The sequence below is a fragment of the Numida meleagris genome, chromosome 14, assembly GCF_002078875.1.
Source record: "Numida meleagris isolate 19003 breed g44 Domestic line chromosome 14, NumMel1.0, whole genome shotgun sequence".
Lineage (NCBI taxonomy): Eukaryota > Metazoa > Chordata > Aves > Galliformes > Numididae > Numida > Numida meleagris.
This window is the reverse complement of record NC_034422.1, coordinates 9,344,662-9,366,983: the sequence shown is the minus strand read 5'-3', so window position 1 is coordinate 9,366,983 and position 22,322 is coordinate 9,344,662. Positions and strand designations below refer to the sequence as shown.

General features: G+C 41.5%; 1 protein-coding gene across 4 annotated transcripts; it reads right to left on the bottom strand.

Annotated features, from left to right (window-relative positions):
* On the bottom strand, nt 175-22,269 carry EIF4ENIF1 (eukaryotic translation initiation factor 4E nuclear import factor 1). 4 transcript variants are annotated; one of them, XM_021413193.1, is made up of 19 exons: nt 22,116-22,268; nt 21,588-21,711; nt 17,924-17,997; nt 16,977-17,104; nt 16,139-16,434; nt 15,349-15,550; nt 13,563-13,738; nt 12,160-12,295; nt 11,650-11,829; nt 9,338-9,567; nt 8,052-8,123; nt 7,022-7,205; nt 6,259-6,338; nt 5,782-5,921; nt 5,522-5,606; nt 4,492-4,624; nt 2,977-3,321; nt 2,602-2,766; nt 175-2,034 (listed from the first exon to the last, which is right to left on the bottom strand). In XM_021413193.1, the coding sequence occupies exons 2-19, from the start codon at nt 21,705-21,707 to the stop codon at nt 1,808-1,810; spliced, it is 2,973 nt and encodes a 990-aa protein (XP_021268868.1). In that variant the 5' UTR covers nt 21,708-21,711; nt 22,116-22,268; the 3' UTR covers nt 175-1,807. The 4 variants fall into 4 exon arrangements, with proteins under 4 accessions (XP_021268868.1, XP_021268871.1, XP_021268870.1 ...); XM_021413196.1 differs by having other exon boundaries at nt 2,977-3,258; XM_021413195.1 differs by having other exon boundaries at nt 8,052-8,120.

Here is a 22,322-nt window from a genome sequence, read left to right as displayed (position 1 = left end):
CCCAGAGCTGATAATGCATGTCCTTAAGCAAAGCCAGACACATCACCCACATGGAAGAACGTGAAAGCTGAGACTTCCTGGGGACTGAGCTCAAACCACGGTTCTGGTTTACATGCAGTAATGCTGAACAGCCCATACACTGAAAGGAGGCCCAGAACAGTTGCTACAGACAGCTGGTAGAATCAACTTTATTTACAGAATGTTACTGGGAAAGTGTCAAGTTAAAAAAGTATGAAAACAATCTTACAAGGACAAGCTGGTGATTGCATGTTTTACAGAGATTGTTTTATGAACAACCACTAGAAATATGGGTGACCCCCAACAGATTCCATTTCTAATATCAGCTTGCTATTTCTATACAACATTGTCTCTGCCAGACTGAAACAAACCCACCACAGCATGCTGACAATTGTTCTAATAGTCAAGTGTTTTTTTCTTTCTGCTGCTGGTTTTGCATTCAGTGAGACTTATGAAAGAGCAAGTCTGTGAGAATTCTGGTTCTGCTTTCACCTTTTTTTTTTTTTCTTTAAAAGCACAATGGCCTAAGCTAGCTAGAAGACATGACAGCAGTACTAGACTTAACACAGGTGAGAAAGTGAAGTGAGGAACCATGCAGAAGGATGGAAAGAACACTGAACTGTTCAGGAAAGTGAAACAGGCTTAAAAGGAACATAGTATTTTAAAAACCAAATATACACAGTAAGATCACAAACATACCCCCTCCTCCCCCTTTCAAACCGCAGAACAAGACTCCAAAAGCAAGTTTCACAGTAATTGCATCAGTAGATGCACACCAGACTCAGGGCAGGTCTTGGGACTCCCTTCTGCAGTACAGAACATACACACCTAGGACGGAGGAGGTGAAGGGTGAGGATTTAAAGGCTCCATTTTGATGACCTTCAGTAACTTGTTTGAAAGGTTAAAACAAGGAAAATACTGCAGCTAAACAAGGACCAGCACCAGCCCTCTTGGAAGAACTATGACCAGTAGGTACCAACAGTCTCTTTGCTTATGACAGATGAAGATTTGGCTTAATATTACTGTACCTCAACGCCATTTGAAGACTAAACAATTCTCTCATTTGATGGCAAGAGTCATACACACGAGGAATCAGACTTCCGTTACGCAGACAGCAAGGTGTGGGCTTTTTCACTTTGATGCTAGCTACACTGAGTGCACAGTACTCGACAGAAAGATGTGTTTGAGGGAGACCTAGAGGAGATGAGCAGCAAGAAAAGGCAAAGCAACTTTATCCTGTTCACTCACACTTAGGATATGCAACTTTAATCTTAAACTCCCACATGTACAATGGAGAAAGATCCAAACCATAGGCACAACTAAAGCTCAACTGTCATCAGCTACTCTTATGTACAGCTGTATAGATTCAAAAAAGCTATTCTATGTGTATATATACAAAAGATTGTTTATACACAAGTCTGTACACAAGGGTCTATACATTTAGTTCTCTGCAGGAGGAATTTATAGCTGCTACCCCTACACTAGAGAATATCAGCACTTCATTCACATATCTTACAAAAACCAAAAAATAGACACTTCCAGGATTAAACTGGCTTTGTCTTGCATCTAAATTTCTTCAGGCTTCACTATTCAAGCCATAATGGATCCCTTAGTCTTGATGCAGACATGAGACCAGAACAGGTGCCATGTGCTTTAGTCTCTCAAAAAGAAATTTTGCACAGAGTGCTAAAAATAAAAGCCCCAAAAAAACAAACAGAGGTGAAGTCCTGACTATGGACATTTTTATCCAGTCTAAAGAATCACAAGTGTCCCACCCAGTGGTCACTGTTCACTGCCGATATTCCAGTTCATCTACACTGATGACTTTGGATGGCATGGAAGGGAGAGGCTGCTGCAAGACATCTGAACCAAACCACTTTGCAAGGCCAATGGGAGAGCCACTTCTCTGGCTGGGACGATGGTCAAGCTGAGTGTGCCCATGAGATAATCCAGTCCGAGACGGCACACTCTGAGGGCTTGCTTGCACACCAGCGGGTGATCCCTGTGCTCCAGTGCCTGTGAAATGTAAAGCTATTTGAGGTGGAGTAATGAATTTGCCCACAGTGCAGTTTACCCTAGAGCAACTGATACCTCCAAAGAGCATTTTGCACGTAGGCCAAACATGACTTTTACACATTCTATTAGTCCTGGGAAATCAAGACCTGCTTGCTCGTTTTCTTGTCTTCTCTTCCCACAAACCACCTGACACTGCCAGGTCTGGACACAGTATCATGTAGGTTTTGACTGGAAAACCAGTATCAGTGAACATCTTACTTGAAGTAGATGGGTGGCCTTCCTCACCCAGCAAAGAAGGAAAGGCTGCACACGTGCTGCAAGATGCAGATCCATCAACAGCAACACATCTTGAAGCCGAATGCTTCACTTGGATTTTCTTCTGGCACAAGTACCTGCAGTGGCCAAAACTACTCTGGCAATTTAGATACTCATAAATCACTGCTCTTGTGTAGATACCAAAGTAACTTCCTGTTAGTCCAGCATACTGAAACTAGCCAACAAGTATACTAACTAGAACATGGTGCCAGTGATTGAAAACCTCACACTCCTCTTGTATGTTTTGCTTACCTGATCGTTGTAGTTGCTGTTGCATCATTGCTAGCTGCAGAGGTGTCCCAGAGCGTGGATTTAAGATGTGATGGCTGGCTGTTGGTAATGGATAAAAAGGTTGGCCAAGGATGGGAGCAGATATTCCTTGCAAGTGAGACAGGTCCACCCCAGGAGGAAGCATACCTGTTTAACAGCAATGAGGAAATTTTACTTAATAGGCATAAGGACCTTGAAGAACTAACATTTATATTTTAGATGGGCTGGAAGTTGCTACCTGGTTTTTAAGAGTTTTCATGTAATAAACATCGCCAGTAATAAGTATCGATTTGTTCCCAATACAACTTGTTGCATATTCTTGACAGGGCTTAACTTAAGGGACAAAGTATGATTTACCTGCTTGCAGTAAAGGAAGATGTTGTGGATGAACCCCCTGCGACAGCATCCTCTGGACCAATCCTGGATGCAGTTGATGAGCAGGTCGCACGATTGGTACATGGGGAACAAGGGGTACTTGATGAACAGGACGGAGGAAAGGGCCTCCTGGTACTGGGGAAGCCATCGTAGGAGTCTTCCTACCAGCTGATTTAGGCCTGTAGTCTTGCTCTTTGGTGCAACGATTTGCTTGAGTAAGAGGTGTGGAACATGCAGAGCGCTGCAGTGCAGGTAGTTTGGTACCTAAGGTGGGCAAAGTTTCTTGATCTGCATTCTCCACAGAACTAGACAGTAGATTATCTGTAGCTAGAATTGAATACAGCTATTATAGTCCACAGCTAGAGATTACATCTAATGAAAATTAAAGCTAATGACTATTAGATTGCTAAATTCCAGGACTAGCTGAACTTTACTCACATAAATACACACACACACAATAGGAAACTTCTGTCTTCCCTGAATGGCTTTGGCCAAATTAGTTCAAAACAGCAGAGAAGGAATACGTTAAGGAAATCCCTCTACCATAAGCTTAAATTGTGTCAGAATTAGCAATAATTCCACCCTTCCTTATTTTTCCTCTTACATACATTCTGAGCTAGTAGCGTGAATAAGTCTCAAAGGAGACAGGAGGTACAAAGGATCCTTCCCAGGCAAGATTATGATTTGTGCTGTGCCAGAGTTCTAACCCCAAGTGGTTTCTTCAGTACAGACATGCCTGGGGCTAGCAGCAGCTTTCTGTGTCTGATATCCACCTAGCAGTATTTGTCACCTCAGGAACATTTCCTGAAACTATCACATTTAGACAGGGCCTACAATATCTCCACAAGTATCCTAAACAATATCTTCAAACTGTTACAAGTTTAGGTAGCAGCAACAGTTTGAGTGCTAAAAGGAGATGCTAATGGCATAGGAGGAACTGCAAGCTACCTCTCTGTTGTTGATAGTACTGAAGTACAATGTAATGGTAAGTGAACACTAGTCTTACTGGGTCAATCAGTATTGAGCATTTCCTCTTAAGAGCCACTTTTATCAGCTAAGGTGGCAAAACACTTCCTTAACCAGCTACATTTAAAGAGGTTAACTGGTCTCGGCTTTGATTGTTCAGTTAAGATGTCTCAGGAGGGCTATGAGTTGCTTGTATTCAATTGCTGGTATTATATGCGAGTATTATTGTTAATATGCTTATTGATCAAAAAAGCTGTAAATAAGCAGTTTTTGTCCAGGCCTCCTATGGTCACTGCCACTTAGAAACAACAAGAACATAGATCTAAACCCAACACTGCTGGAAGAATGGACAGATGCACTCAGGTGTACACCTCCTTCATAGCTCCCTCTAACCCTTCTTCATATAGATTCATTTTTACACCTGTCTGCACTCCATAAATCAGAGCTATCTTAAATCAGTCTGGCCATATGTGCTGTAGCTCTTCAACTCTATTCCCCGTCTCATGTGTTAGTTTAAAGCCATTACAATACCTTCATTTGGCCTTTGATTTTCATCTTTACCATCACTGACTTTCAGTTTCCCAGAAACTGGCTCCTCTTTGCTCTTTTCCTTACTCTCATACATCTTACGAATCACTGAGGTAGGTGTAAAGGAAGGAGACAGCTGCAGAAAACACAGTAAAAAGCAGTTAGTGCTTACTACCAAGGCCGCACGACCTTAGTTGTGGGTGGACATCAATTCTAGTATACCCTTTCCATCTGAAGGTGTTTAATCAGCTACTTAGTTCACCCCATTTCATCATTTTATTCTGTAGTTCAAGCACTTCTCTATTTTTTGCCAAAGCTTTTATCTTTTGGCTCTCATGGAGCTAGTTGAAACCTTACGTTAACTCATGGATGACAAGTCTATGGAAAACTATTGCCTTAACTTCAAATGGGGAGAAATACAGTTAAGTAGCATTTGTGGAAGCCACTTATTTGTTACACATACAAAGTTCTTGCATCTGTTTAGCAGCTAATGACTTATAATGGCCTCAAACTGCAAGTACTTGACTGATTAATTGGAAAGCTTAGATCAATGTAACATACTACTGAAGATGGTGAAGCAACAGTTGGGTTTGAGGCTTCAGTTTTTTTGAAAGGTAACATTTCAGCTTTCAGACATTTAGATGATTCATTTCATACCTGTACTGCAGACTAGTGTACCCTACAGTGCCCACCAACTTTCAACCCTTCTCTTTGGAAAGCTTAGGCACCAAAATACAAGGGCCTAATTTTTCCACACAGATATCTTCCTTTTGTTTCAGAAGACTGGGTCAAGGCAACAATAATTGGGCTTCTTCAGTCTGGGGTAATACACTAATCAAAAAAGGCTATTTCTTTAAGTTAAGACATTCAGTTAAGCATCATGTGCAATTAATCCTTGTATTGACATTATATTGCCCTTGTGATACAATCAACTTCTCCATACATCCTTCTGCTGACTATGGTTGCCACCATCTTGTTACTGCAGCTACCTTTACAGCTCCTCCTACAATCACCACACATTAGGGGTACTGACCATGCTAGTAATGGATGCCGTAGGGGCTGGAGAAGATGTATTCCCTCTGTGTCCTGGTGCAGGTGATTTAGTCACTCGCTGCTGTCTGTTGAAGGACAGGAGGTTAGAGGCAGTTCTACTCATGGCTCAGAATGAAAGTCAGAATTGCCAATAAACAATACAAGCTTGAGTCACACTAGTATCAGTATCTCCTGAAAGAAGACGCCCAAGTGAAAAACAGCTGACAATACGCCTTTTATGTTCTGCAGTCAGATACTTACCTGTTCCTGTAGCCATCTCTGTTTTTGTCCATTTGTGGCTTAGCAAAGCCATGCTGATAGAAGTTTGCTGCCTGTATGGCTAAGTCATGTGGTAACACTAGTCCTTCTAAGGCAGCCTGTTGTATTTCCAAGGGACTCATCTGAAGTGGTGGAAAAAAAAATCAAAGTTTTTTTTTAAGAAGTGCTACTAAAGATTTACTGCTATGTCTTCACAAAGCATCTGCCTGCCAACAGCCCTCTATTTTACTAACAGGCAAGAGATGCTTAAAAGCTCTCAATGTAGTTTAAGATAAGTCTAATTACAATGAGTTTTGAGATGGTACTAAATTAGACTCTGCATTCTCATACTTGGGGTTAACTAGAACAAGCACATGTTACATGTTTATTAAAACTTGTTTCCACACGTCTTTTCTGGACTCCAAAGAAAGATTATTAACATATTATTAACATATTAAGCAAAAAGCACTTAGGTCTAACCTGTGCAGCAACTGGGCTCATGGGCTTTCTCACACCTGGAAATGGATCACCAAGCAATTGCTGAGAACCTTGTCCAAAACCTAATGAAAACATTCAATGGTTACATCTAAAAGCACTGACAAACTTTCCCCCCCCCAGTGTACGATATATCCTTAAGTAAACCATTTGTACCTGAACTAAGGATTCCCTGAGAAGATTCTCACCTTACCATTTGGTCAGTTCCCAAGCAAAGAATAACTACCTCCCTACACCTACTCCTCTCCCTTTTTATTGCTGAGCATTACACAGCATGGAGCAACTCCTCGGTTAATTCAGGTTATCTGCCTAGCTGTGCCCCTCTAGTCTAATCACTGGGGCTGCAGAATGTGAAACAGACAAGGCTTCAACACTGTGCAAGCACTGCTCAGCAGTAGCTACAGCAGTGCTCTATCAGCTTGTAATCTAGAGCCTAGCTCTGTACCAGCTGCTACAAAGAGAATAAACTCCTTCCCAGATGGAAATTAGCTTCTCATACAGTAGAAGAGCACATTTAAATGCACCAGAATTACTTTGAGTTCCAGCTGATGGTGACTTATACATTTCTGTGATTCAGCAAACATTAGAGACCAACAAGGATGACATCTTGCACACAGCCAAGAGGCAAACACTGTGCTATAGTTGCCTACCAACTGTCACCAAGTTTACTGCTCTATGAAGTAGAGTTAAAAGACAACGTAATCATTCGAAAAAGCCAAAAGAAACACTGTTTTGCAACAAGTCGTACCAATAGGTGAAGATATTCTATGGCGCAGGTAATCTGCAGAAGCAGCTCGAGTTGGAAACACGGGTGGGATAGGGGGAGAGGGCGCTCTTTGTCCCAGTAAAGATGCTCCAGGTTCCAAACCACTTATCAGGCCGCTTAAGACATTTGATGAAGCAGGTCTGGTAATGGGTGGACCAAGAAGTTCCTATGAATACACAACAGGAGAATGTTCAGAATACAAGATCAATTTACACAGAAGAGCTCATTTTACTCAACTACAGGCTATGCTATTTTTAGGGAGTTAGAAGAGGAGGCTGACTTGTGCAACCAGACGCCAAATCTGGTAGAATTAGACACCTGGCCAGGTTTTACAGAAGTTGCTCTGAAAGTAACCCCTGTTATTTACTTCCTTGGAAACTACAATAGATACAAAACACACAATCACACTATTTGATAGAGCAAATTCTCAGCTACAAGACACCACTTTTCAACGTAGTCACCACCTCTAGTGGTGCGTTTTCACCAGCCATTAACAAGAGCCTGCACACTGTGCTTGTAAAAGCCTGCACCGGTGGAGGTGACCACTGCTGAACTGCACCACTCACCACCTCACTGTGCTGCCATCCACTGCTTGCCTCCACAAACATTCAGCAAGTGGATGTCAATGGGTGCCAGATCCCTCCCGTACATGGAGGAATTCCATTCCACACCTTTGCTTTATACAAATTTCCATGTCAGATGCCAATTCACCACCCTGCCCCTCTGCTGCCATCTATCCTGTCAATATTGTTATGCTTTGTTGCTGTGGGAAGTTTAACCTCTACTGCCATCCCACCAACATCCGCCTTTGACACTGTAGGCAAACAAACTGGAAGGTATTACTTCCAGAGCAGCCTGTGTACATTTTCAAGTTGTAATCATGGGACATGCATCAGAAGACAAATTCAGTCACAGTTCAGCTGTAAATAGTTTCCTTTACAGGGAGAGTAGTCTGACTACTTACAATTGCCTTTTGGGGGAAAAAACTAAACAGTTTATTGATAAGAAATACCTGCAGAATATTTTTTGATAGAGGCTGGCCTGGTATCTCTGGAGGTGACATTAAGTGACTCTCAAGGCTCTGCTAAGAAAATTAAAACACTTTAAGCAACATATGAATTTGACAAGCAACATATTCATTAGGAGACAATCCACATTCCTATCTCAGAGACATTAACAATTTTGTCTGTTGTGAGGACTATAGCTTATGCATCAGCCAAATAAAATCCCAGGGCTGAGCAGGCTCACTGATATTCCTTAAGAAAACACCTGTGTTAGACTGCATGCAAACAGTTCAATACACTTGAACATGGTACAAGATTGATCCATGAATTCCTATAATTGTGCAAACTGGAAGAAATACTAGGACAAGCGGTCAACTGAAGCAATGCAGAAACTCAGAAGTGCTAATATAATAGCAATTTAAGGCATCAAAATTACATGTCCGTGTGTAAGGACAGCCAAAGATCAAATTCTATTAAAACTGTGAGAAAATCTGGCTGGTGAGAAGGTTGCATTCTAGTCCTTGGCCATCGTTCAGCAGGAAAAAAAGATGCCCTACACTTACTTCTTAGGAAATACTTAACAGTGCCAGAACTATTTACTGAGATGTTCTCATTCAAGCAGAATTTAGGCAGTTAAGAGCTGGATGCATTTCATACAAAGCTTTAGAATGGGAGATGCAGTATCATCCATTGTTTAGTACTGACCAACAATGGTTGGTATTCAGTTTAATTTTTTATCTTAAATTTTGAAAAATGTGTTCAGAGTATTAGTTTGTACACTAACATACCCCTTAAAACAAAAGCCATTAAAGCAAGATATATGAACTCCAGCTAAACATTAATTACATCTGACATATTTGAGAGATGCCTGTCAACAGCAGTACTGAGACAACCACTAATTTCTAGCACGTCTCCTATAAGGAGCAGGCTGATGGAGTCAGTTATGTGTAGCCAGTACCTTGTTTCTTTTTTTCCTCTTACAGAGATGTTTGTTTTTAATAAAAACATTGACAAGTTAAGTATAGGAACTAAGCAGCATCCTCTGTAATAGACGTGACAGAAACCTAATTGCTTTGGGTGGGGAAGTGACCACAGCACATCTGTTTTATTACTGCTTTCTTCCACCTTCAAGCAACAAAATCTTAAGTGAAAGCCAATGCTTAATATCATGCCACTGGATTCAATCAAGCCCCACACGTTATGAGAAGTGTAATGTAAGGGGTTTTCAATTTGTACCCTGCATCTTCGCACAGATTCATTATCAGTTCAGTAGAGACAACTGTATGTTACTTACATTGACTTTGGGCTGTGAAGGCAGAGTCCCACTTGCCTTCATGCTACTGACTAGTTTGTTAAATGCAGTCATATCCCCATCTTTCTTGATCTGCCTGGAGCCAGCTATGTTCAGTGGTTCCTCCATCTGCTCCGCCATAAATGGAGTAGCAATTTTTCCCTCCTGATCCACTTTCAGGCCTTTAAGCCCAGCTTCAACTTCTTCCACTGAAAGTACAACTCCTGAATGTGCTGAGAAATAAAGAAATACTGGTAAACCACAGCACTCCTTTTAAAAGGGAGCTCCATTCTTGTGCAGGTGTTGAATACAAACTGTTTGAAAACAGGGTAACAGCCAAAAAACTCGTTTTCTGATATCTGTACCAGCTGCTAAACAGCATCTTACCTGTGCTTAGACAGACATCTTCATACTCACACTGGAAGTATCACCATGCACAGATAAGAGCATGTAAGGCACCACAAGAGCCTGTGAAGTTTCCATTACCTTTCATTTACCCTGTGAGACAGGCCACTACCTCTTTTGACAGCATATGAGGATTTCATTTGCTTTGAATAGAGAATATTCACCTGAAAACGACTGACTTTAACTCAGAAAATTCTATTTATCTTTCACTTCAGGAAGTCAGATTGTCTTACAGCCACAGTGTAAGGAGTGTCAAGCTGCCTGAAGCTATTACAGGTACAGAGAATACATACCTAGAAAAACCTTGATATTTTGGACAATCAGTTGCACACTTAGTTTGGTGTGCATTAAGCTTGAAGTAGGCTTTTTTTTGCCCCCAAATTAAGAGCCATTACAGAAAGATTTCACTGGCATAATCAGAATAAGGTTCAAGTGTTAATAAGCAGTACTTGCATTTGTATGTATGCATACATGCAAACTGATATCAAGGCTAGACAAGTGTTATGGACCAGTTTGTTTGTCACAAGGTATGACACCTTAACAGAAAAGAGAAAGGAGCATGCTATGAATTGCTGCAGCAAGTGCTGGCCCAAAGAAACAAGATTTATTGGAAATTTGGGCAAGAAGGTGAGATGAAGCAATGATTCAGACATGCAGAATGAAACATGAGGGAAAAGCATGATGCTGGTGGAGAGGAATTGGCATGGAAACTCCATAATACTCGTAAGTTACGAGAATACGTAACAAGTCAGGTACTTCAGAGCATGAATGGAAGCTTCCCCACAGTCCTTTGTTCCTTCATTGTTCTTTTGTGAGGATCAAAGTTTAGAAATGGTTTAGTAGGAAAGTCAGACCGAGCAGAACATAGAAAAGACTTGTAGTTCTATTTAAGTCAAATTATGAAAATGTTTTCCACATGTTAGGCAGACAGTTCCTGCTCCCAAACTGGATGCTTAAGAATATTTGCAATTCCTGGATGATTTCATACCCAGTTGCTTCACAAAGATCGTGGAACAGCATTACATTTTGTTCGGTCCATTTCACAAGGCAATACATGCTGCTCACCAAATAGAAAATAATTTGGAACAAGACTGAGATTTCAAAAGGAATCCATGTAATTCTGTACCATCTATTATGCATGCTATGGTGCCAAACATGCAAATGCATAACTGAAAGGTGCCCTTCAACATGAAGTTTAAGTCAGCCCTGAACTCACTTGAAAACAGAATTCACTTTTGCTGGCAACTGCTAACTGAGGAAGTTACCTGCAATCCCACAACTCTAGTCAAGTTAGCGTAACTGAGGCAAATCTGTTCCTATGTTGTACCTCAAGGTTAATCGTTTAATTAGAACACAGAACAGTAAACAGATCACTGTGATTCAAGTACTAGCAATCGTCTTGATAGATTTGAGTTTAGTGTTTAATTTAACAATCTGAAGAAACACTAATACCCTCAAGGAATTGTTCATCTTTTTAGATACCGATACTTAATGGATCAATGTGATCCATTAAAGATCTTTGCAAGAATTAAAACGCAAATTTTTGGTAAACTGGTGTTCAGATACCACAGATTCTGAACTGACATTACCAGTCTCAAGCACGACAAGCTTAAATAAAGGCCAGAGACAAAGCATGAATCTCAGTTCAAGACTTGCATCATCTTAAGTTATGATCATTACTGGCCAGTAAATGGTCTGAGACCTGATGTCATCCTGCAATTAGGATGAAAAGAATTAGTGAAGATACTAACATAACTAAGACTTGCTGAGCATTTTGGGATCTATAGTGCCAGTCAACCTGTGGTGCTTCCTACTTCTGGACTTGGTAGTTGATGCATCCAGAATTACCAAGCCTCTTGGTTTGAGATACTGCACAATGAGAACTCCACAATATCTGAAGAGGCACTTACTGCTCTCTCTAAGCTTTTCCTTGTTGGCTGAAAGACTTGAGAGAAGAGGTTTTAAGTCCACTTTGGCTTTCTGTAGCATTTCTAGGATGTCCACTTTGTTTTCAGAGTGGTCTTCCAATGGAATGGGAGCAAAGTAGTTTCCAGAGTTCTGGCCAGGGGAGAGAATGGCTTGCTCTAGACCTGAAACAGCAAAACCAGGAGCACTGCCACATCAATTCACCAACCCAATGTCTCAAGATGAACATACACTGGTAACCAAGTTCAACAGGTCACTGAGAAGTTATGCCTCACACCCTCTGCCCAAGATCAGCTGGAAAGTCATTATGAGCATGACAAGAATACTTATAAAAAACAGAACTTATAGCTGCTTACATTCAGAGCTTCCAGAAGAACATCAGGTGCTTGAACTGTGGGAGATGCACTATCCTAAAGCTGTACCTGCCACATTCTCATTAAACAAGCAGGAGAGAATACAAAAGAAAGAGACCATGCACTGTTCTGCAGTCTTACCTGCTAGTCTCTCCAGTTCCTCATGGGGTGTAGATCTCAAGCTGCTTGACCGACTTCCAGAACGACTGGGATTAGAAAACCACCTGCTAAACCTGCTGGCAGACACTGAACCTTCCCCTAGCACATCTTCTATCATCTAGATTATGGGGAAAGAAAAAAAGACAGAAGCTTATGATCAGAAAGGTCTTTGAGAAGCTTTACTGCACAAACAAGATTATTCCGCTATAGATAACTAGATGGGGCTCCTGGAGTTTAGACATTTTGAAATGCTTTTTCCTTTAAAATATAATAGCATTTGTATTATCAGTGTTGGCAAAAATCCATTACATCTTTACCAAAAAATAGTTCAGATTTACATCTTTACCAAAAAATAGTTCAGATTTACATCTTTACCAAAAAATAGTTCAGATTTAAATGAAAACTGAAACAGCACCGTTTAAATACTGCATCTATGACATTTCAAAGTGGATGTGTGAGAAAAGCAGCAGAAGCATCCGCTAGCAGAGATAGTTAGAACAGTCTAGTAATTATGACCAGACAGGGACCAAGACTGGCCCATACCACTGCACAGAAGCAGTACTTTGATTAGCCGAGTTTTCCGCAACCATGACCCACTTCAGTTCCAAGGACAGAGTCTTAAATGATGTGCAAGGACTACTCCCCTGCCCTGGAGTATTCCACAACAGGTGGGGCAAAAGGCCAGTAGCCAAAGGCTACCTGCTTGCACTTCACATCCTGAACCACTCTGTGACTAAGAGGGTTGCATTCTTCAGATCAATTGAGTCTGTCAGAAGTAATGGCAGCTAGAACCTTCTCCCTTCAGTCTCACCTGAGTTCACTGAACAGTACTTTGTTGAGCTGCTCAATCAAAAGCCACCCCCATTCACAGTGATTGTTTACTTCTTTGCTATGTCACTTTCAAAAGCAGAGCACTGTAAGATTTAACTCAAACTAAAGCTTCTTCTATCTTGCAAGAGATTCCAGTTAGAAGTCTGCTCAATGGGTATAGGTGAAGTTTCATCATACAACACATTTCATTTCAGACCAAAGGAATAACAGCTTTCTTCTGCCAGAGAAGCTCTCTGCAATGAGTGGTGCTCAATACTACTTACAACAACAAAAAGCAAGTAGTGTTGGACAAATATCTTTCATCCAAATGAAATGAATCAAGATAGTGATTTTGAGTCTTTTTTCCTTCACTGTGTTATTACAAACTCATACACCTTTAGTAATAGATAAAGTTCCAGAGATAACATTTAGAAGTAGCATCCTAGCACATCAAAATAAAGGTTTTGAAAGGTTGTCTTAGACTCACACATCACATTAAGCAACTTTAAAAGCAAGTTACAGTGGCAATCTGAAGTTTCTCCTATGAGTACACTCAGCTTTACAATAAAGCTCACCGAAGCCAGGCCAGGAACACTTTTATCCAAGTTAAAAAACTCATTGAAGTCAAACTCTCCTGGAGCTGGTTCTTGTAAGACAGCTTCCCTGGGAACTTCTTGATCTGCTGGAGTTTCATTGGCAAGGACAGTTTGCACTTCATCTTCTTCTGCCACTCCACCATTGCATTCTATCCCTTAAGAAGAAAATCAAATAGCTGCTGAGTCACTAAACTTAGCATTTCCTGTGGGAACAGCACCTGGCAGGCAATACATTTGCCCAGTCATTACAAACATAGGACCAAAGTAGTTCAGCCACCTATGTGATACTCTGTCATCAGTTATGTATCAGTTGAGTTGTCTAATCTGGAGACAAGAAGCCCAAGGGGCAACCTCATTGCTTTTTACAACTTCCTGAGGGGAATCCAAGGGAGATGTCAGTCTCTTTGCCCTGGTAACTGATAAGCAAAACAGCACAAAGCTGTGCTGGGAAGGTTCAGACTAGACATCAGAAAAAGTCCTTTACAATAAGGGTGGTTAAACATAAACAGGATTCCCAAAGAAATGGTTGATACCTGTTAGTGTTCAAGAAGCATTTAGATAATGCCATCAGTAACAGGCTTTAACATTAGGTTAGCCCTGAAGTGGTCAGGCAGTTGGACTAGATCTTTGAAGTTCCCTTCCAACTGAAGTAATCTATTCTGCAATGGCTGCAGTATGCCACAACAGAAACCAGGACTCACTAGATCTTTGGTACAGCACTTGTAGTCAGTTATTAAGGTTATCTGCTTCAAAACATGAAAATGAGACTTGCCAGTGAAACAGTAATTAACTGCATCCTAATCAACCCAGGAAAGTACACAGAACAGAGATCAGATGTACTGCTACATCAAGCAGACAAGCAGATATAGCTATTCCAGTATGTTAACAGCTGCTGCTGTTCATCCATGAAGAATCCTTTGGAAGCTCTTGCTTGCTTCCTAGAAATGCCATAGACTAGGCTCCCTGAAAACTGGTACTTGACATAAGCATTCTTAATATTGTTAAGAAATGACTAGCATTACTCCTACTCCCCTCAGCAAGAGAAGTGTACATATGAAGGCTTACCAAGCTTGCAAGAAAGCTGTAACTTAATACAAACCTAGTGTAACTGAAACTATGTATTCACTTAAATATAGTACAGCTTAATTCTAAAGAGTACTGGTTTATTTTGCACAGCTGTAAAATTTTTAGCATTAAGAAGCCACCTTCCTTGCCTCAGTCAAGTTTGTACTACAGCTTTTGCTAGGGTAATGGTAGAGTTGTGAAGTCCAGTGACCACAGAGAGTTCAGACTTAGGCTCCAAATTCAAAGTTATGTTACTGGCAGCTGTACAGCTGTATGCCCAACTCAGTCTTCCTAATGCATGTATTACCATAGGAAAAAGACCATTTGAAGTGTCACAAAGCATTAGCCTAATTTAAACCAAGTCTTCAGTGGTCACTGGGATACAGAATAGACAAAAATCCTTTCAGCAGCCTATGAACTCCTAACATCACTCCATATCCACACAAGTTTTTTCCAGCCTCTCAGTTCTGCCTTCCAGACTGCAAATACCTTTAAGCAATACAACATTACTCCCCAGCAGAAAGATCACTCATCAGCCTTCTGTCTTCTGCCTCAGCATAACCTGAAGCAATGCAGGACAGAGGCTGGTAAATTGCATTACTCTGGACACTTGCCTGTAACAATCATTTCTACATCCAGCAATATACAGCAATATACAGCACTATCAGACAAGAAAAGCCTTTGTCAAATGTACCAGTACCTTCTTTCAGTGAGGCTGTGCGTCTTCTTGTACGTTTTCTCCCTTTGTGATCTTCCTCTAGAATTTTATCATCAAAGCCTGTGAGCTCAATTGTTTCAGACTGACTTGTAGGACCAGCAGAGAACCACTCCGGTTCCTCTTCCGTGTACGAGTCATTCCTTCTTCGCTCCCCAAAAACACGCTTGCTATCACCAAATTCCCTCTGAAGTGGGATGTTAAAAATACTAAGTTAACCACGGAATGCAGTTTTATGACATCCCTCCCTGACCTCCAAAGCAGATAACACCATCTCCCCCATCATCCCATTTTTTTTTTTTGAAGCACATTCAGCATGCTTAGTAAGCTTTTCAATTTTAAACTTTACAGCTGAATTTCTGCTTCAACACTGAAGGCTATTGGTCTGCAAGGCCCTGTATATACTCAGTTTTGTATCCTGAGAGGAACACAGTGGTTCTTCCTATTTTTAAAAAATGAATATCTTGAAGCATAAAAGCTTCCATCTGCTGACAACAGCTAGGTCAAGAACTATTAATTATTAGACTTCTATCTTGCTATTACATTTAGCACAGGAGAGGTTTATAGGATACCTGGAATTGGGGGTACCCCAGTTCTTCTGGAAAAAGGACTGACACCTGAAGTTCTGAGTGCTCACCCATTAGACCATTAAGGTTCTTTTTAAGAACCAGCCCACTCGTGTGGAACACCTAACTGCAGTTAGCCTGTTCCCATCACTTTTAGCGCAGACCATCCAAAACCATATTAATATCTAACCAGGAAAAAAAGAACAAACCCTGAAGCGTTTATCTTTGTAGTCCCTCTCACGATCTCTGTCTCTTGCATCTCTAGAATCACGTATATCTTTTTCACCACCCCTGTGGTCTTTATCAAAGTTACGAGAAGAGATGATTCTTCCACTGCCAATCCTACGTCCGCCAATAACACGGACACCATCATTCTCTTTTTCTAATGGGCTGCCTGCTTGACGTGAGCTAACAGCTGCAGTTACATGACAGCCACCTCCAAAGCTTCGTCTTTGTGGACTTAAGACAACATCCAAGTCATCTTCTTTCACTCGCTCTCTCGGATCTACAAGTCAAACATCACACAAAGTATCCAGCAGAATGTAACAGTAAGCACAAGAGCACAAGCTAGTTATAAGATGCCTTCTGTCCCACAGCCTTGCTGCTACCCTAGAGCTTTTCGAAGGATAGCATCCAGGATTTATTTTTGCGAGGCTAATCTAGCTAGGCACCACAGTAAGATGAAAAACTAAAATTGACAGTTGGATATTACAGAATCATTCCTGTCACCTAGGAAGTCCCTGCTCTCATCCAGACCCCCTAAGTACACACAGTCTTGAAGCATAAGAAAAATACTCCCTGCAACCACATGACTACAGATGTACTTACTACTATATTGCAAGAATAGTAGGCTGTGAGAGACTGCTAAGTTTCATAGAGTTACTAGCATACCAGGAACAAGTTATACTTGGAATCACCAAGGTCTCCTTGATACTTATTTCATGTAATCAATTTTCAGATATTTGTGTCATTACATCATCCCAAAGGAAAGGTTTTGCCAACAGCTTATGTTTAACTTTGATTCCTGTGCTGTGAGAACATACTTACCTACTATCCTACGCATAAGAGAAGTCCGATCTGAATCCAAATCTTTTTTAAAGCTTTCCACTGGTGAAGTCCTCCCTGAACTCGGATATAAAGATGCATGCCACTTCTCTGGATCCCAGACACCATCACTATGAACACAAAGTTACAGGACTGCTTACTACTTCTAGTCTAATCAAGAAGTCATAGTATTACTGCTGCTTGAAACTAGAACTCACTAACCATCTGCACAAATGAGATCCACCTCCCACCTAACTACTCAATCTTTGACTTACTATACTTCATGACCTCATATGGTATTCCAGATCTTTCCTGTAAGCATAATTAAGTATAAAATATATATTATACTGCAGAACATATGTTGTCCCACTAGGTATCAGGGAAGTTCGCACGACACAGTGATAAAAATAACTCAAGTAGATCAAGTGTCTCAGTTCTCAGGCATTCTGAAAATCCTCTCAATCTCATACTTGTCCAAAAAAAAAATCTGGTATTGGAAATCCTGCTGTTTAGCAAACTTCTCAGCACAAGCAGAGAACACTCTCACCTTCATTTTTAAATGAGGTACACTTAACGTGGGAGAGTAACCCATTAAGCAAGTCAGCCTGTTGCAACATGACCTAGTCTCTCAGTACTGTACACCCACCTATATTCTTGGTACCATCTTTAAATAAATCAAACAGCACAAAAATCCTGCTGAAGCATAGTTTTTGCACATTTATGAGGTCTGTACAGTGCAAAGTTATTTTCTGATGATCTTGCATTACAATATTTTCCAAGTACAAGTTTCCCAACCAGAGCGTTCAGCCTCTTCTACTAGATTATTACTTCTGAAAATACTTCAGTACACCTGCATCAAAATAAGAGCAGCTTTCTAGCTAAGAACTACTTGATATTTCATCTTGTTTTGGAAAAGATGCATACAGTTTTTTGTACAATCAAGAACATACCTGTCATACTTTTCAGAGAGACAAGAAGGTCTTTGCTTAGAGTAGGGACGCTCTTTAATATCCAGCAGTTCCTCCTAGAAAAAAAAGCAAGCAGTTAGCTCTAATTCTCACCCAGACAAGATGTGAGTGACTCAATAACTGTTCCAGACTGCCTATTCAATTTAGCCATTTCATTTGACAAGTCATGTTTCCCAATGTGTTATTTCATTTCCTATTAATTACTACAGTGAAAAGTTGGCATTAGTTTATTTTTCAGTTCTTCTATCAGTAACCTTTGAGCAAACTCTGAAGGGTTTAATAATCCATTAATCAGAACTATAGATCTCACCTCCTATTACCTCTGTCTGCAATACTGGAGACAATATAACACTGTTGAGTATCAAGAATGAGTCTAACCTACCATAATACTGATAACTCCGTAGAACAAGCTAGAGAATCAACTATCAACACAGAACAAATTTTAGAGTGTGATTTGGATGCCAGAAGAGTATTTCACTGAGCTAACTTAGAATTTAGACAACATTTATACAAGTCAGTATAGGACCTCCAAAAACAAAAGTTGTTGTTAAACTGTTTGTAAGCAATTTGAAAGACACTGAAAGTTGGTTTCTGAAGATAATTTGAAACTAATCATGCAGACTAGAATGACTAATCAGTATGACAAAAAAGTAATAGCAGCACTTGCAAGTAATTTTGTGTTTCCTCTCATATCTACTCCATCAGAGATGGCAAAAATAGAAGAATAAGTTTTACTCATGAACATTAACTCCAAATCCACACTTACTTGAAGTACTAAGCCTTACTAGGTCAGGTTTGGACTTCATTAACACTTCAGGCAGTTTACATCAGCCATGTTTACTCATCCACTTCCCTGTATAATTTAACTTACAAGCAAGACAGACATACTGATATTGGAGCTAGCAAGTTTTCAAGATGGAATGAAAACTGCTGTGTTGAATGCTATGTAAGATTCATTTTGTAAAAAAAAAAGTATTACACAACACCAATTACTGAAGTAGATCTGGAAATTCCAGACAAGCTTGCCATTTCTGACCATCACCCATTACAAAACATCACCTATAGTTACTTTGCAGAAGACAAATTAATGCTGAACGACATTTCAGTTTTTCACTTCCTACCAGCTGAGTTGATCGTTGTGCACCCTGACTAGCCAGCCATTTCAGGGAGGCCAGCAATCTACCTGCTCACTGCAGCTTGCTACATTCAAAAAGCACTAAGGGTGTGATCAGTGCTTTGTGTAAAACTCTTTGGTGATTCATAGTAAAGATGCACATTTCTAATTCAGTTTAGTTATCTTCTGTAGATCACCTTTCTTCAATCTGCCTCACTCTCAGCTGTACTGAACTAATTGAGAACTTGTCAGGAAGGATAAAGAGATCCTAACAGTAGACACCACATCAGCCATATTGAAGAAGGCTCTGTTATCCTCCCAAGAATAAAGCATTTAAACAAAAGCTTTCACATCATTATCCCCATATCTAAAAATCAGATCAGTGGCTACATTAACACCTCAAAGGTCCCATGTGTAGCTTGTTAAGTTTTTATCCAGCTAACATACACATGGTATTCCCTCACCATCATCCTGTACTAGTCATGAGCAAGAAGGTTCTTTTCTCCCCAGCACCATCAGACAGCATGGACAGCAAGTATTTAAACAGAAGGAGACTGGACTCTGTGTCCATAGTCTCCCAAAATAAACTATGATCTATGAGGAATATCAATGCTGTAACACTATCATAGTCTGCTGTAGTTATCAGAACTATTAACAACACTGTCCAATACCGGACTTGGAAATTCACTATTTTGTTGGCCACGAGAGGGAGTTCACAGACTCCAAACAGATTTTACTGCAACTTTTCCATTGAAGTGAAGAGTATTTCATTTATGAGCTACACACCCTTGGAGCAATAGATTCTAAAGAACGAGATGACACAGGTTGGAACACACAACATTTCGTCTTAAGAGCAGATTGATGTTGGCACTTCCACAGTGCAGCTTATTTTGTTCCTTTGTTCATTTTTTTAATTCATAGAGTAGTGCTTGTAAGGAGATAGGAAAAAGGTATTTTAGCTGGTACTAAGCACTTATGTTCAAGCAGGTCACAAGGATTCATCACATGAACCAGCTGTTGTCCCACTGTTAGTAAGTTACTACAAACCATTAGAGGAACTCTCCTTACTCCAAATCAGCAGTACATGCCCTGAAGCAGCATTCCTCCCACCCCTAAGTAGTACTAAACTGATCATGTGAAAAACACTTATGATGTGATAACACCAAAAAATAGTTGCCCAAAAGAAAAATAGTAGTATTGTGCAAGATATTTTATTAAGAGTCAAGAAATGTGAGAAATCAGACTCTTTGGAAACCAACAGACTGGTGCCTTCTGGCACTAACTCTGCCACTTTACTCTGATCAGAACTACAGGCACTAAATAATACTGAATGTACAACTGCACTGGTTTCTTTGTACACTTAGCACCAGCACTACCTGAGCACACATCAAAAAAAGCAGTCAGAATTTGCAGTTGCATTCGGTTTCTCTTCCTAGGAGGAGCTGAGCAATACCAAGCAAGGACAGGCACAGATTTTCTACTGGGTAGTTTAAAGATAACACCTCTCCTCCACTTCAGGAGCAATTCAATATCAAGTTCCTAACAATATTACCCCTTGCATCTTCGGTTAAGATGTACATCTTGTCTAACAAAAGGGAGGGAATTAGAGAGCCATACTATTCCCACATCAGTTTTGCCATTGTGACACCAAGCTACTTGGTTTCTTTGTAGTGGCTAGTCAAAATAAGCCAGCCCTGCTATCTCAGCAGGGCAGAGTCGCACTGATAACTTTTCTTCTTTTAAAAAATACACAGCCTCTAAGAACGAAACAGTCTGGCATTCCTCAAGTAAGATAACACAATCAGCAGTAGCATACTGTCTCACTCTGTTCCACACTTCAAGCCATTTGTTATAAAACAAATTCATAGATTTCTACACAAAGCAGCAACCACCTGTTCCCATAGCTTTCAGCAACAGGAAGAAAACCAACTGCCATTAAAAGTTTTCTAAAAGCATGTTTCAGCAGCAATACCAAAACCCCAAACAAAATTTGAACATTAGTCTTTATTTGTAAGTTAGTTACTTAAATACATGCAAGTATAAGAACAATGGTTATCACAATGTGAGCACCTGTGTTAAAGCTTTTTACCCTGAGCACTAGTTAGATTCACATGTGAACATGTTTCCAAAACCCCACTATGAGCAACTACAAGTAAGACTACAAAAAGCACCTTAAGAGACACACGCTGAAGCAGTGATTAGATCTGGAGGGCTGCATGTTCTAAGGAAATTGGCCAATTTAAAGTAACATTGCTGAAAAGAGAACTATGAAGCACAAGTGCTGAAGAAAGCTAGCACAGCAGCATGTTTCAGCCTCTCCAGCACATGCTCCAAGGTGCTCGTGTATTACAGTAAAGTGGTGGGAATGAGATGTCTATCAAGGACTGCTTTGTGTCATCCAGCAAGTCTTAATCCACACAGAGGCTCCTCAGGACCTGCACCCTGCTCCCACATCCCAGGGGGCTCTCCCTCCCGCATTACCTCTGCGGCCATCAGCTCTGCGCACAGCTTTCAGAGGGGGAAAGCACTTACTTTTGTATAGCGATGTGGGTATTTCGTTGCAGTTCTGTTCAATTCCAGAAAAGCATCACCATTCTCAGCTTCTGTTATGCCTCCTCTTTTATCCATGGCTACGCCAAAGCTTTTGACCATGGACCTAGCGAAAGACAAACAAACCGTTTCACTTTGGAACGCGCGTCGCATCGGGAGCAATTCCCTCCCGGCCTGCGCTAACCTAGCACTTAGATGAACAGATAACCGCGCTGCAGAACAGCACGCGGGCTCTCTGCTCGCCGCTCCCCCCGCTCCAGCGGAGCGGCTCCTCGCCCGGCCCGACCCCCACAGCGCGGGCCCGGTTCGGGAGCGCCCTCCGCGCGGAGCTGCCCTCGGCCCGGCGCCGCGCCTCCCGTCACGCAGAGGGACAGCGCGGCCGCGTCCCGGGGCGTCGCGCTGAGAGGCGGCGGGGATCTCCTCACAGCGCCGCGCTCCGCTCGAGGCCTCGCCGCCGCCCGCGGCGCTTCCTGCTCCCGGCTCCGCTTCGCCCTCCTCTTCCGCACTCACCCCTCGGGCGCCTCACGCGCACCGGGCCGGCTCCGAGCCCTACCGCCTCCGGCCCCTCCGCGGCTGCCTCGCGCGCCCGCTCCCTATTCGCCCGACTCTGTCTCTCCTCAGCCGCCGTAACCGGGGCCTTCCGCTGCCCGCCCCGCACCCATTTAATGGCCCACGCGCAGGCGCGGCGAAGGGCGCGCGAGGCCGGGCTCCCCCGCG